Genomic DNA, 16,864 nt, shown 5'->3' with positions numbered 1-16,864 from the left:
CTAGTGTACACTATAGAATACTATTAGTGACTATGTTGCTTGGGATTAAACGCACATTAATGTTTTAAAACGCAACAAAGATTTACTTTGTTTTTCTTCCGGTTTATCAAATAATTCTTTAACTGTTATAACATATTATTAATGCTATTTTTGTATGCTCTTTAAGGAAATATCTTGTTAATTCATGACACGTTAGTTTTGATAAGGCACAGTGAGTCCTGTGATATTGGTGAATGTCAGAAGCTGAACCGATCCACAGAATATATATTACGGGGCTTCATAGCATGAAAATAGACAGTTCCACTCAGTTCACTTTATGTTGCATTGTAACATCTTCTATTAGCAATTTATAATTAAACAGAGTGCAGAGTCATAGAGATACTGTGAGCGATAGTTGTCATGAATACCAGATGGCTTTAATGTTCTATCTGACACTCACAGAATCAGCAGTTCCATTAACATCCATAGAACAATTCCACTCCTCAAAAGGTTTTTAATAGAGAAAAAAGTTCTTAAGATCATTAAAATGTCTTTCCTGAATGGTTCTCTGAGAAAATATTATTGCATTAGTAATTTTAGTATTATTTACTGTTCACACTATTATTCACATTCTGTATTAACTTTAAATGGCACCTAAAAAGGGGCGCATCACACAGCGCCTGCAGTTAAACTCACGACGGTCCATCATAAAATTTATCATTTTGTTCTGCAATTGACAGCAAGAACAAACAAAGAAGCATTGTCTGCTTGACAAGCAGCACCCAATTATGTTCAAAAGAATTTGAAACGCCACATAGGATGAATTTACACCCCATTTCGCAAGTAAAACATACTCTATGAGGTTGTGTAATCTACACAACATTAAGTGCGGTGTGTGGGTAAAAAGGAGGCGGTGTTTCAGTGTGATCTGGTTATAGTTATGGTTTTGTGACTGCTGATGTTGACTTGCTGTATGGTTAAAATTATGACAGTTTAAGTAACTAGGTCAATTTTGATTTAAATCAATTAAAATTAAATAAAATGTTACTATTTTATTTATTTTATGTATCTACTATTTTGGGCGTTTTGGACGACTTTTGGGTTGAAAAAAGTCATATCTGGCAACACTAGGGTCTGCTTTTCATCATGCTTTGCGCCAGATAAACAGCACAGTGACAGAAACAGACCCGGGTGAAGCTAAAATAGCGCTCATTAGTCAAAAACATCAAGTATTTTATTTCATGTGTCTGTGGAGGAGCACACATGTGCGCGTTTACTGATACTGACACCATGCGGCCGTGGTGGTTATAGCGGTTAAGAATTACACAGCGGTTTTACTGACTTTATTACAAACATGCTGTAAACATGTTTTAAAAATGTTTAAACTTATTAAACTTATTTGAATTCCAGTTTATTATCAAAAAAATTCTGTGGATTCTGTGTTATCATAGAAACATGGCGTCCGGAAAACCGCACCACAGCACATTGCTAAAAATCAGTGGGATCCTATTTTAACATTTGGAAATTAAAAAAAAAAGAGACTTGTTGGGTTTATATCAGTCCAGCATGAAAGTGGACACACTATACATACAGACAGTTCTGTCTAAACAGCTTAAGTTGATTTTCATCATAGGTGCCATTTAAATTTTATTTTCAGTTATTTTTACAGTCGTGTTTACTTATTTCGAAATGCATTTTTGTCATTCTTTTTAAAAAATCGAAATAATTTAGTTTTTGCTGTACTAAAAATTCAATCTAATATTTAAATTTAATGTGATCTCAACTTTATTTTTATAAATAAATGTTTTACTAAAAGTGTTGTGAAAAGGTTTGGTGTCAGTTTTACTTTTGGTTTAACGAGAAGTGCACCGATCTTTTCTTGCGCAATGGAGTCTTAGATCTTCATTTTATACTATTTATCAACACATACGCAGTGAGAGAACGGAGATCCATAGAGACCATTGTTCATTTCCATCCCAGACAGCAGGCAGTGATTAAATATGCCACTTCTGCTCCACTAATTCATTCACTTTGAAATTCTGCTGCTGAGCAGAGTGCATCTTTTTCTGTTAAAGGCCTACATTGTTTTCACAGGACTTTGGCCTCATTAGCAGGAGGTGTGGGGGAAGGGACATCGGCCACAGAGACATTGTGTCTTTCTGTCCATAATGATGTGACACAGTCAATTTGGAGATGCTTATGGTGATTGGGGGAGTCGGCACAAAACATTTGGCGGATTCTTCCTTTTCTGTGTCCTTTAAAATGTCATTTTGCATATGCACATCCAAACCAGATCTTCCCTGCCAAAACGGAAAACGTGTTTCAAATTGAGCCATGCTATTAGAAAACTCTGGTCTTACTTTTTTTTATATTTATTGTATTCCAGCCAGATTATAGCATGGCAAAACCTGTTGCCTTCTATTCTTCTTGGGATTCCAGAATGCTACAGGAACCATCCCGGGATAAAGGAGTTGTTGCCTCAATTACGTGAGTATTAAGAACTGGGAGAGACTCATGTAGCTTGGTCTAAAGGCTTATCAGAGGCTAAGCCAGAGGGTGGAAAAAAAACAGTAAAGCTAGCCTCAGTCGACCAGAGGTACGGGCACAAGGCCATCTGTCCATTCTCTGAATACAACTGACAACAAAAGAGGGCAACACCACACTCAAGGAATCATACACACTCTGGAGCCGCAAACGTTAACTCATCCTGGATTGACAAGGAAAAGAAGCCTCAGTGAAGAAAGTAACAGGCATCTCTGCTCTATCTCAACCTCCATCACATCTCAGGTCAGTTTGTTAACTTCGATCCAAAGCTGCTCGTCACGCACAGAGACTTCTGAAGGACAAGAGCAAATAGGCGTATTAATGCTTTTCTGGCATGTCAACAGTGCTCTTGTTTTATCTTTGACAAAAGGAAAGAGGGGGTCAACATTTTTAATATGATGTGTGACTAATATGTACTATATGTATTAGTCACACATTATATATATAATTGAGCATAATTGAGTACACCCTATTTTGAAAATTTATATTTTTATCCATGTCTTAGTGAATATAGATATTTCATATTTATATATAGATATATATATTTATAAATAGAATATAGATATTTTTGTGCATTTAAACAAAACAGATTTATTAAACAGATATATTTATTAAAATAATATGTTAGTCACCAAACATGTTTAGAAATTGAAAGATAATGCAAACAAATTCAACAAAATATTTCAAAAAATTTCAACAAATTCTCTTGATTTTTCCTCTTTATTAAATTTGTATTTAGTATTTTTCTATAACATATAAATTTGAGTGTACTAGTTTTTGGACCGTTATTGTAACTTATTTTGTGGGATAAGGTCCAGAATTGGTTTCAGTACTGACTAATCTAATGTATGTGAACAAATATAGTATTGTATAGCTTCCTTTAAAAATTTGTGAGGGGTGTACTTATATATGTTGCGCACTGTATACAACTGGAACTTGTCATTGATTGTTTGTTTTGTTTGTTTGTTTGTGAGAATTTATTAATCCCAAAGTGAAATTCACATCACAACAGTGATCTTCATACTAAAAATAGATCAAATAAGCTACATATGTATAAAAACAATAATAAAGTTACATAAAATTATAAGCATATAAGCATAATTCATAGTATGATTTTGGTTATACAATCTGATCACTGTTGGTAAAAAGGATTTCCTGCATCTTTTTCTGTAACACCGGGGTTAAATTAATCTTGCACTAAAAGAGCTTGTACACGCTTGGACTGTATCAAAAAAGGGATGATTATTGTGGTCCATCATACTGACAAATTTGTCCATCATTCAATAATGTGCAATCTCTTCTATAGTGGGTAGTACACGCCCCACAACAGAACCTGCCCTTATTTACATGTCATTTTGTTGTTGCTTTGATTGCTTGTCATGGTTATGTTTGTAAGTCACTTTAGATAAAAGCATTAGTCAAATGATTTAGAGTGAATGTGAATATAAATAAACACAACATTTTGCAATAATATAATATAATATAATATAATATAATATAATATAATATAATATAATATAATATAATATAATATAATATAATATAATATAATATAATATGATTCCCAGTACTGGGTTCCAGCTGGAATTGCACCCACTGCGTGAAACATATGTTGGAATGTTTGGCGGTTCATTCCACTGTGGCGACCCCTGATAAATAAGAGACAAAACAAAGGAAAATTAATGTACAATGTAATGTAATGTAATATAATACAACAAATATAATTCATATAATTTTTAAAAAACATTGTTCTACGTTTGAAGTTACTAGTATATTCAAATGAATACAATGATTATTTTTCTTTGACATGTTGATTTCACTAAATTGTCCAAAGTAACATAAAAGTCTGTTCAGTAACAATAGGCTTGACCACTTAGATTATGGATTTAAAGCTGACTGATCATTTCTGAACACTAATCTGACCTATAGTTTGCTTTGTACGTCATTTCAGTGTCAGCTGCAAATATTATTTTAATTCCTGCTTCATAAACACATCTGACATGTGAAAAACAGAATGTGCGATATCTATGTTCGGACTTATTAGCGCAATGGTATATGAAGGCAGAATGTTTTCAGATGCCTGTTGACAAGCTTTGCAAAGACAGAAATAGGTCAAATGGGTTTTAGCATTAGCCAAACAAATCCCGGCCTATAGGATTAGACAGGATGGTGGCAGTGCCTTTGATGCATTTACCTGATGAAACAGCACAAACTAACAGCCGCACAAAGGAAAAAGCTTTTTACACCACTTGTTATTAAATTCAGCCATCGCGATTCATATTAAGAATGCTGAATCTATAACTCATTTCATAACGTCCACATTAGCGCTCTAGTTCTCAAATTGAGTTGTCTGTCTTTGAGACTACTTACATAACTGTAATTCAACAAATGAGCCTTTTATTGGCTTAGATATCAACACATGAGCAAAAACTAATTATATATATAACATTTGTTTCTCTTTTAGCCATTTCTACTGTTCTCCGCTCTTAAACAAGCTCCTCTTCTGCTGGAGTGTCATGGAAAAAGGGACCACATTTCATCTAACAGCTTATGTAAGTCTGAGAATGTTTCAAAAGCAGCATTTTCCTAACAAATGAAGGCATCGGGACTCAATTGGAATAGATCTCACTTAAAGCAAATGCATTCACTTATTTCTCGTAGCTGCAGGGTCTCATTAGAGGAATATGAGGAATGCATGAGACATTATTAAAGAGAAATTTCAGACAACCTACTAATACTTCCTCTGATGTAACGCTGACTCATTTTTTTTTTAGTTTTCACCCATGAATGTGTTCTGTGATCTCGGATGTGGATGGTGATAAATGCGTGGAATGTGTGAACAGACAACATTGTGTTCACTCGCTGATAATTTAATAGGCCTTTTAGACATGGTCACACAAACATCACTTGATCCACAGGCCTAGAAATTCAGAGCTGGCTCCTTATGAGTCTTATTAAACTTGGTCACGCCACTTTTATTAAACCAGAACCATTAAAGAGACCCTATTATCCTTTTTTTGAATATTACCTTCCATGCATAGGCATTTTAGCTGTTCGTGAATGTATAAGGTCTGCAAAGATTTAAAAATTAAAGCACATGATAGTGTTTTTAAAATAAGGACTTTTTAAAATAAGGAAATTCTAGTTAAATTTAGATGAACTGATTTATATAGATCTGTAGCATATTTGCATAATGCCAATCTATCCTCTTTTCTGGCTGCCTATAAACAATGTCTGTAAAGCTGTTTTTTGTCAACATAAAATCTAGAAGAAGCATTAACTGTCAAGTCAACATTCAATTCTACTTGACCTATAAATGTCACCATTATAATCACTGAAGCTGTTAAATAGCTTGAATAAATCCTGATTTATTCTTCTGCACTGAATGATCAGCGCACACCTTGCATGTTGCCAATGTCATTGTCATTCATTTACCTTCGACTTAGTCCCTTTGTATATCAAGGGTCGCTAAAGCGGAGTGTACTGTACCGCCAACTTATCCAGCATAAGATACACTGCGGATGTCCTTCCCACTGCGTCCCAGTACTGGGAAATACCCACAGACTCTCACATTCACACACATACACTACAGCCAATTTAGTTTATTTAATTCACCTATACTGCATGTCTTTGGATTGTGGAAAAACGAGAGCACCCTTAAAACTCACACAGAAATGCCAACGCAATCTCACAGCAGTTCATAGCTTTTTTGATTTAGTGGTCGTATGAATACAGTCTAATTTGTACAATTTGCTCATCACCCAATGACGGTTGGCAATAGTGGTGGGGTTAGGTTCCACGCCTCCTTTTTAAAATCTTACATTTTTGTATGACTGAACTTATGCAAATTCGTACGAATTAGCCACTAAACTGACAAAACGTAAAATACTTATGTTTCCTTGTGAAATCAGGCTGGAAATGCTTACTGACCCAGCCGGGACTCGAGCCAGTGAACTTCTTGCTGTGAGTCGAGCCACCATGCCACCCAATGCCATTGTGAAAATTTACATTTATGTGTTCTGTCTTAGGCACTCACACTTTTAAAACACAAGGTTTTCAAATAGTGTAGAGTGCCTTTGCAAGAGTTTTGAGCGTATGCTGGAAATCCGTGTGATAATACTGTAGAAGTAGCTCAAACTAATAAAAAAAGGATAAAAAGGATAAAGGATAAAAAAAGGGGAACCAGAAACATTCACCAACTTTAATCATGAAGTAAACAAATCAAAAGTATCCATCTGTATCTCTTTCACAGTAATAAACACTTGTTGAACACTCACACCATCACCTTCCATGACTCTCAGGCTCGCCCACACTTGTCAATGCTACCAAGCCGACCAACATGTAGTTAGATTTTTTGAGAGGTGCGTGTCAGGATTTGGTGAAGAGAATTTGACTGTGCAAAGGCTATGCCGGACCAACTGCATGGACTCAAAACAGAAATATAAATTGGCCCTAATAAGGTACTACTTCAGCTAATCTGCACTTTCTTGTTTATGATGAAAGAATTTGCAAGTATGAGGTGCCATGTAGAGCTTTTCACACAAAACTTTGGAAGTGAATCTTTTCATAGTTTGGAAAATAAATAAATAAATAAATAAATAAAATAAATAAATGAAGATACGTGTAATTTTTATCCCATATAGAGGTAAAGGAAAAATTGTTAGCCCACCTGCGACATTTTGTCTCTCTCTCTTTCTCTCTCTCTCTCTCTCTCTCTCTCTCTCTCTCTCTCTCTCTCTCTCTCTCTCTCTCTATATATATATATATATATATATATATATATATATATTTTTTTTTTTTTTTTTTTTTTTTTCAATGTTTGGAATTAAATAGTTTTTTATTAAATTGTATTATTTTCAAATTCTGAATATGTTTGGTGACTAAAATATTATTTTAATAAATATATCTGTTTATTAAATCTATTTTCTGTAAATGCACCAAAATACATTGCCTATATTCACTGATTAATGGATAAAAATATTCATTTTCAGAATGGGGTGTACTACATTATGCTAAGCACTGTATATACATCGCAAGTGTACATAAGAACTCGTACATCTATGAAATAATCACAATCATCACAATAAACTCCTGCATCTATAAAATGATCAAGATGTTGCATAAATAAACTTGTGTCTATTCAAAACTCATGTGTACATACAAACCCTTGCAAACTCAATCTGTGAAAAAATCTCATCTTGCATACAGTACAAACTTTCACTTACACATGTAATTGAAACACATGAATATATACCTACAAACTCTTACCTACATTAGCGAAATGCAAGACTGCAGACATAATATTTCATAATGAGCCACAAACTTATAAAAAATGTATCAGCAAACTACTTATGTTTTGCTTTTGATGAATGTGAGTTGATCAAATAGTTATTTTAAAGTTTTATTATTGGACATTAGATCAACTAGACATTAGATCTGTATAACAAACTATACAGACTGTGGCGTCTGACCAATCAGAGCAAAGCAGACTGTCTTAGGTGTTGATGTTAGAAAAAACAAATAATCACTGGAACCATATGAATTGTAAAATTTGTTGAGCTGGTTTTAAAATTCATATATATTTAAAAATATAAGTACAGTGGGGGAAATAACTATTCAACACGTCACCATTTTTTTCAGAAAACATATTTGTAAAGGTGCTGTTGACTTGAAATTTTCACCAGATGTTTATAACAATCAAAGAAAACCTCTAAGTGCCATCTTAACATTTTTCTCAACCTTCTTTGTTTACGGTGAGACATTTCACTTTAAAGAACAAGAAAAGAACTTATTTTTTGCCATACATACAGGAGCCTGATAAAATTGCTCATTGTAGAGGAAAATTTCAGATGGCATTTAGAGGTTTTTGCATCTAAACTCTTCATATATGAAAAGAAAACAAATCTAAATAGTTAACAATTTAAGTATTGTGTAATAAAATTAAATGACACAGAAAACAAGTATTAAACACATGAAGAAAGGGAGGTGTAAAAAGGCAGTGAAAGCCCAGACAGCAACTGAAATTGTTTTAAGACGTTATTCACCCCTTTGTTTGTGTAAATTAATATAAAGGGTTTTTACAGTAACTTACTGTATTTTTGATTTACAGTATACAACCATAAATCAGTTTACAGCATGATACCAAAATTATATTATCTAAAATTACTGTTAATTACTGTAAAAATAACTAAGCTAACAGTTTACTAGTGTAAACCTTTTTTGTCCTAAATATTTTATAATATTATTTTATTGATATTATCTTAATACTACTGACATAGAAAATGACATAATTACAAAATAAACACTGCAGATGCTTAAAGCATTTAAGAAAAAAATTGTGAAATTATTACATTTTAAACATTTAGATCATCTTACATTAAGAAAAACATTTAAAATAACAAAGCTTGTGAATGTACATGTGCAAAAGCATGTTCAGCAAGATAACGATCTAAAACACAGTCAAGGAAACTCTCAAGTGGTTTATATCATAGGTCTCAAACTCAATTCCTGGAGGGCCGCAGCTCTGCACAGTTATGCTCCAGCCCTCTCAAACACAGCTGATGCAACTAATAAGGTGTCAAGTCCTATAGCTTAAATAAAATAAAGTCTAAAACCACCTCAAAATAGTATACAATTTCTTTTGTAAACTAAGACATTTTTATTCAAAATTCAATGTTTTCATCACTCATTTCTAATGCAATACAAAATGTGCATTGCCACTGTGTGGTGGAAACTCAAAATTGATGAGCTGATTTTTCAACAATTTTATAAGAAAATGAAAGTGTTGACCTTGCATGCTTGTAACCTATTATTAGAGGCATCCAAGACAAGACAAAGATTCTTTTAAATAGCAAAATAAGGGAACTTAAAGGCAAGACCGGCTCGCCCGCCTCCAGGGAAATAACACCCGACTTAATGTCAGAGTGAAACAACAGGTACCTACAGCTAAACAAAATGAACGCACCAGTGAATAGACATTTACAGCTGAGAGCAGGAATTATTGTCAAGGCTGAAATGTTTGCACACTGAAATTCATCTCATATCTGCTCTGAGCGAACTGGTAAATTTGTCTGTTTGTGTGTGCAGAGACAGTCTGTTTGAAGCATTGAGACCCAAGAGAAGAATGAATATGAATGAGAGGGAGGGAGGAGTATCTGAGGGGGGGCTAAATGTCACCCTCACCATCCGCCTACTAATGCATGGCAAGGTAAGACATATCTCGGATTCTTGCCGAGCTGGGTTTCATTTGTTTTCAGCCTTGTGTTTTGCAAGCATGTCCAGTCAAGCATTAAGACCAGAACAAGAGAAAGATTTCTGATTGTATAAGCCATTCCTTTAATTTGCGAGTTGTCGATATAATTGATTATGAAATGTTTTCTTTCTGATGACTACGGTAGTATTGACTGCATGAAGTGGCTTTTGCAGCATTATTGTTTTTTATAATGAACCCACAATTTTCATGGACATCTCTATTTAGCTGCATCAGTCAGAATAATTTTAGAAATGTTATTACCTTTTAAGTGTAACTGTTATACAATTGAGTGCATTTTAAAACTGTTATTTCTTCATGTTATTAAAAGCTAATTATTGCCCCATGATAATCCAGAATAATTTTTTTATGATGTTATGATTTATAGAAAGAACATTTTATTTAAAACAGAAATCTTTTGTAAGATTACAACTGTATTTACTGTCTTGTTTGATCAATTTCATAGTATCTTTTGTTAGTAATTATACAGTTGAAGTCAGAAATATAAGCCCCCTGAATTATTAGCCCACCTGTTCATTTTTCTCCAAATTTATGATTAACGGAGAGAATTTTTTTTCAACACATTTCTAGTCATAATAATCTTAGTAACTCATTTCTAATAACTGTTTTAATTGATCTTTTTTCATGATGACAGTAAATAATATTTTACTAGATATTTTACTAGATATTTTTAAAGTGACATTTAAAGGCTTAACTAGGTTAATTAGGTTAACTAGGCAGGTTAGGGTAATTAGGCAAGTTATTGTATAACAATGGTTTGTTCTGTAGACTACTGGAAAAAAAAATATATATAGCTTAAAGTGGCTAATAATTTTGACCTTAAAATGGCTTTTAAAAATAAAAAAATAGCTTTTATTCTAGAATAAAAAAACAAATAAGACTTTCTCCAGAAGAAAAAATATTATCAGACACACTGTGAAAATGTCCTTGCTCTGTTAAACATAATTTGGGAAATATTTAAAATAGAAAACAAAATTCAAAGGGGGGCTAATAATTCTGACTTCAACTGTGTATTGTAAAACCCAACAGTCAACTTTATCTAATAAATTGAGTGTAGTTAACTCAAAAATTACTGAAAGTTGATTCTACTCATTTGAAAAGAGTTTTTTGTGTTGAAGGTAATGAAATGGAGTAAGTTTACAGTACTCATATAGATTAGTTTATTTAACTCAAATGGTTTGTAGCAATCGGTTTCCTTAAACGGTTCGAGTTGCCTTAACTCATTGGGCATTACAGTACTCAGTTGGTTTGAGTTCTCTTCATTTATTGGGTTTTACTGTGCTCAAATTGCTTTATTTACTCAAATGGATTAAGTTCGTAGTACTCATCAGGATTAGTATTGAACTTGAATGGTTTGAATGGTTTGTTGCAATCAGTTTCCTCAATTGGTTTGAGTTATCTTAACTAATTGGGTTTTACAGTGTACAATTGTATTTAAAATGTTTGTTTATTTCTAATTATAATAAGGAATTATTTGTGGATATATTTAAGTTTTTTTCAATTAATGGAATAGAACATGTTATTTTAAAAGAAATCTTCTGTTACATTAAATATTTTCTCTCACTTTTGATCAGTTTAATGTGCTTTTTATGCATTTTATTATATGATTAATTGTTGTTATAATTCTATTATGGAAATACTTATATTTCTCATTATATTGCTGTTTGATACTTTTGTGGACACATTTTTTATTACTATAAAAGAACATCTTATCTAAACAGATCTTTTCTCTCGTTTTTGATCAATTGAATGCGTCTTTTGTGTATATATGTATATTTATTATAACTATAATAAGGAATTATTCATAAGTTGTATTTATATTGCTGCTTAATATTTTGTAGATTGACAAAAATTGAAAAGAACGTTTTAGTCATTCAAAACATTTGAATGGCAGTATATAAGATTTTTGCAATATTTAGCTAATTACTTTTTACTGTATTTTTGATCACACATTCAGCCATGGTGAACATAAAACATAAAATTACCAATACTATTAATAATAAATGATTAACATCTTGCAAATTTAAAAATGCAATGAAAATGAAAATGCAAATTTATAACACATTTTATACGCAATAGTAATTCAAAGAGCTTTACATAAACCAGAATTAAACAAGTATAAGAAAATAAAAACAATAGAATACAAACAGATAAACAGCATAGATAGTTATAGATAGTTCAATACAGTACACACTATTAAACTCCATTAGGGACACACTATAATTCACTATAATAATATTTTATATATGTTTTATTTATTTATTTTGTGCGTCTGTGTGTTTCTAGGAGGTTGGAAGTATCATTGGGAAGGTAAACATTTCAGGAATATTCTGAGTAATAATTATACTTCTGAATTTAGCATAAAAAGCAATGTACACATTTGATATAAATAATTTGTTTTGCTTTAGATATTATTTTAAATCATTTCCTCTTGTTTGGCTTTTCAGAAAGGAGAGACTGTCAAAAAAATGAGAGAGGAGGTAAGTGCCACACTGATCTACACAGTCAAACAAGACTAATCACTTTTCATTTATGAATATCAAAACCTACTTTAAGATGTCACATATTGAGCACATAATGAACAACATTTCCCATTAACCATTGACTGTTGCTTTAATATGAAATGTAATGGATCAACGCTGACTAGCAGTATAAAGATTCATATGAGCTCATTTTTGGAAACCACATGTTTTAGACAGCAAAAACTGGGATCTTTTTCAGTTTAATCAGGCTTGTCTTATTCAAATTATTTTATTTGAATGATCAGTTACATGGTATTTAACTGGGAGAGGGTGCTAATGTCAGCCCACAGGCGAGATTGATCAATTAAATGTGATGCGGCGCAAAAACCTCTGCTTTTCTCTGTGGATTCAGAGTGGAGCCCGAATTAATATATCTGACGGTTCCAGTCCAGAGCGCATTGTCACCATCACTGGGGCGTCTGAGGTCATTTTCAAAGCCTTCGCCATGATTGCAGAGAAGTTTGAGGAGGTGGGTGGAATTTTTCTAGTAACGAGTGGTTAAAGTTATGGGTGATTTGATTCATTTAGATTGTAGTGCACTGTTCAAATATTTATGTGGATTTGCAGAATATTCCAGCCATATATATAAACCAATTCTGCTGTGCAGTTGTTTGATTTAATTTATTATAGTTACTGTATAGTAAGAGTAGATTTTTATTACCACAATTTGTTGGTTAATTATTCTGTTGCTGCTTTTTTATTGTGATTCATGCCTTTTTCTTATGTTAATTTTTAAAAATATACTTATGAATTGGTATCATTTAGTCATTTTAGATAAAAAAAAATAAATACATTTTAAATGAAGATGTATGGGAATGGAACAAAACTGCGCACCTTGTTATGAACACACACAAACTTATATCTCTATATCTGAAGACATTGTATGATGAGACATATCCTAATGCTTCTCAAAGCTGAACTGGTGAGCAAAGTCAGCTGCAGTGTTGAATAAATTGCCCATTGAGATTCTCCACATTATCCTGTCCTGCTGTCAGAGGGTTTCGGTTACTTTAGAATGGCTCACCATCTTGCAAAGTCAGTGAAAGCTGGAAAATCAATCAAATATATATATTTCAGAATATATTACAGAAAAACGTAAGGTTTTCTATGTTTAGAGGTCACTGCTTAGTCTTATTTAAAGTTGAAAAAGAACAGTTTTATTAAGCCTATATTCTAAAGAACAGTAAAAAACTAAGAAGTTTCAAATTCCTCTGAGCTATTGGTTTAAGTTTGTAATTTCTCTAATTTCAAACCCTTTTTTAACTGACAGCTTAATGTTGTTTATCACTTTGGATTGGATCCTTGGACTGGAGATTATTCATTTCTAAAGTAACGTTCAGCCTAATAGACCTGTGTTAAATGCAAGCTTCATGACATTCAGTTATGTTTTTATTACTTTAGTATGAAGACATCTACATTGTCAAGTCAATAACACATTTTTTTTTAAAAGTAAAGTGCTGAGTGAAAAGAAGGCACTGCACTTGATGTCTACAAAAAGTTAGTCCAATCAAAGATGAATACAGTTTTTCTTTTATTTTGCAACATCAGAGGTCACAAAAATTGCAAAGTGCAAGAAAGTGCAATTCCTTTGTTCAATGCACATACAAAGTTGTATGTGCATTCCAAATACTAAAAAAAAAATAGACATTTGAGTATGGAACCACTGGAAGCATAAATTTTTACCTGGTTCTATGTTATTGTGGTACAGGACACAAAGTCTAAAATCAACCTCCCAGTTTGCAAGTTGTAATATCAAGTTCTACAAGGTCATGCAGACTTTTTACAAGCTGTAATCTTGTAGTTATGGTAATTTCAATATAGTGTTACACATACTTAACTTTCCAGTTTTTACTCACTTGGTGAAAGCACTTCATTACATAAAAATAACCATCTGTACTTATAGTCAGTAAAATGTCTGTTGAAGGAGCAGTTTCAGCAGATATTAAGCAGACAGTCTACTAATATTCAAATGAGAAGCAATTGGCATGTAGTTGCAACTTTTCAACTTTTAGTCAACAAAGTGTGCTATAGGGTGTCAGGAAGAAACCACAGATTCAATATGCAGGTGAAGATTTATTTTAACTTCAAAAATCAAAAATGCCTCAGACAGAGGATCAAAAATATAAAAGAAAAAGCACTGAATAAAAAGGGTAATTCAGGCAGCAGTAACTAGTACTGGACTGGTGTTCAATTGAATGTCCACAAGGTGGCGGACTCGTGGAGGTGGTGAGTATCCAGGCTTAGTGGGCGGAGCAGCCGGAAGACGAGCAGCTGCAGGTGGCCGGATGTCGGCAGGCGATGGAGTCCGAGCGCCCCAAGCAATGACACCGAAGATAGCCTGACAGGGCAGAAGAGAGATGAGCAGAGAGGGCGAACGAAAACCGAAACTAATCTCTATGGAGCCAGATAGATAACGTTACACAAGACAAGACAGGATAAACGCGGGTCTAGAGCGAGTGAACTCGCGAAACACACAAGACGGTCTGACAAAGACAAGGAGGCAAGCGGGAATTAAATAGAGGAGAAGATCAAGGAGCTACAGGTGACAATAATTGTTTAATAAGTGAATAACAAGGAGGTGGGGAAAAGGAAACGCTGACGGAAGAGCACATGGCGAACTGTCAAAACAAAGAGCATGTGCTCCGTGACGAAACATGAAGGCGACACGCAAGAAAACAAAATCACAAACAGGTAGGTCTAACACACTCCTCACATTACCCCCCCCCCCAGAAGCGCCTCACGGCGCCTCTAGAGGGGGCTCACCTCGTCGCCGACGAAATTCCCCGATCAGCGACTGGTCCAGAATATCCCGAGCCGGAATCCAAGACCTCTCCTCCGCACCATAGCCCTCCCAGTCCACCAGATACTGAAAGCCCCGGCCCCGGCGTCTCACATCAAGAAGCCTCCTCACCGTATAGACCGGAACGCCATCTACTAGACGAGGAGGAGGAGGGGCCGGGGAATGACCAATAGGATTAAGTTGGGACCGGAACACAGGCTTGACCCTGGATACATGAAAAACAGGGTGAACCCGACCAAGAGTGCACGGAAGCTTGAGCTGTACTGTCACCGGACTCAAGACCTTAGTGATCTGATATGGCCCTATGAACCTGGGTGCCAGCTTGCGAGAAGGCACCCGGAGAGGTAGGTCCTTAGTAGATAGCCAAACCTTTTGACCACAAACAAAAGGCGGAGCAGGGGTCCGGTGACGGTCAGCCGCCGCTTTGGTCCGTCTGGAAGCCTGGGCCAAGGCCTCCTTAGCCCTCTTCCAGGTGCGGCGACACCGACGAACGAAGGCAAAGGCAGACGGGACCGCGGCATCGGGCTCCTGAGCAGGGAATAAAGGGGGTTGATAACCAACAGAGCAATGGAAAGGGGACATACCTGTTGAAGCAACTGGCAAGGAATTGTGGGCGTATTCGACCCAAGATAGTTGCTGACTCCAGGTACCCGGATTCTGTGACACCAAGCAGCGGAGAGTTCTTTCAAGATCCTGGTTGGCTCGCTCAGTCTGCCCATTGGTCTGGGGGTGAAAACCTGAAGACAGACTCGTAGAGGCCCCGATCTGTCTGCAGAACTCTTTCCAAAACCGAGAGACAAATTGAGGCCCTCTGTCAGAGACCACATCCATAGGAAGGCCATGTATCCGAAAGACCTGGTCAATCACAACCTGAGCAGTCTCTTTGGCGGATGGAAGTTTGGGTAAGGGGATAAAATGGGCAGCCTTAGAGAAGCGGTCCACCACTGTCAACACAACGGTGTTACCTCTCGATGGGGGTAAGCCAGAGACAAAATCAAGGGCAATGTGTGACCAGGGGCGAGAGGGAATGGGGAGGGGTTGTAACAGACCAATGGGCGGCTGATTAGAAGTCTTATTCTGGGCACATACTGCACAAGCCAACACAAACTGCTTGGTATCTTGGGCCATAGACGGCCACCAAAATCGCTGTTGAATGGTAGCCAGCGACCTCCGGATTCCTGGGTGACAGGCTACTCTGGATTCATGACCCCACTGGAGGACTTCCGGTCTTAGCCGAATTGGCACAAACAGGCGACCCCCCGGACACCCTTCCGGTGTTTCCCCTCCTTGACCGGCCTCTCTCACCCGCCGCTCGACGTCCCAAGAGAGAGACCCCACCACCACTCCTCTCGGGAGGATGGCTACTGGGGTAGCATTCTCTCCAGGGACGTCGAATAGCCGGGAGAGAGCATCAGGTTTGATGTTCTTGGATCCCGGCCGGTACGAGAGGGAAAAGGTAAATCGACCAAAGAAGAGTGCCCAGCGAGCCTGACGGGAATTCAATCTTTTGGCTGAACGGATATATTCTAAATTTTTATGATCCGTCCAGACCAAGAATGGGTGTGCTGCTCCTTCCAACCAGTGGCGCCACTCCCCCAGGGCCAGCCTGACAGCCAGCAACTCTCTGTTACCTATGTCATAGTTTCGTTCGGCTGGGCTCAGGCGGTGGGAGAAGAAGGCACAAGGATGCACCTTCCCATCCCTAAGGGACCGCTGAGAAAGGACCGCGCCTACCCCCACTTCAGAAGC

General features: G+C 35.7%; 1 protein-coding gene across 12 annotated transcripts in view; it reads left to right on the top strand.

The window, feature by feature from the left end:
• Positions 1-2,646: 2,646 nt before the first annotated feature.
• The window catches only part of zgc:110045, a 46,631-nt gene continuing 32,413 nt past the window's right edge, over positions 2,647-16,864 (top strand). For 4 of the 12 annotated variants that reach the window (XR_015505408.1, XR_015505407.1, XM_087278492.1 and 1 more), the window contains exons 1-6: positions 2,653-2,766; positions 4,988-5,075; positions 9,610-9,730; positions 12,080-12,103; positions 12,241-12,273; positions 12,668-12,784. Coding sequence is in view for 7 of the 12 variants with exons in the window: in XM_087278492.1 (XP_087134618.1) it covers positions 9,647-9,730; positions 12,080-12,103; positions 12,241-12,273; positions 12,668-12,784 (258 nt within the window). In the remaining 5 variants the exon portion in view is untranslated. Of the gene's footprint in view, positions 2,767-4,987; positions 5,076-6,434; positions 6,487-9,609; positions 9,731-12,079; positions 12,104-12,240; positions 12,274-12,667; positions 12,785-16,864 lie in introns of all 12 variants that reach the window. The other 8 variants (XR_015505411.1, XR_015505409.1, XM_087278494.1 and 5 more) reach the window with 3 other exon arrangements.

Source organism: Danio rerio, chromosome 13 (assembly GCF_052040795.2).
Source record: "Danio rerio strain M-AB ecotype USA chromosome 13, GRCz13ab, whole genome shotgun sequence".
Taxonomy (NCBI): Eukaryota; Metazoa; Chordata; class Actinopteri; order Cypriniformes; family Danionidae; genus Danio; species Danio rerio.
Note: the sequence above shows the minus strand (reverse complement) of the source record. Positions and strands in the feature narration are given on the sequence as shown.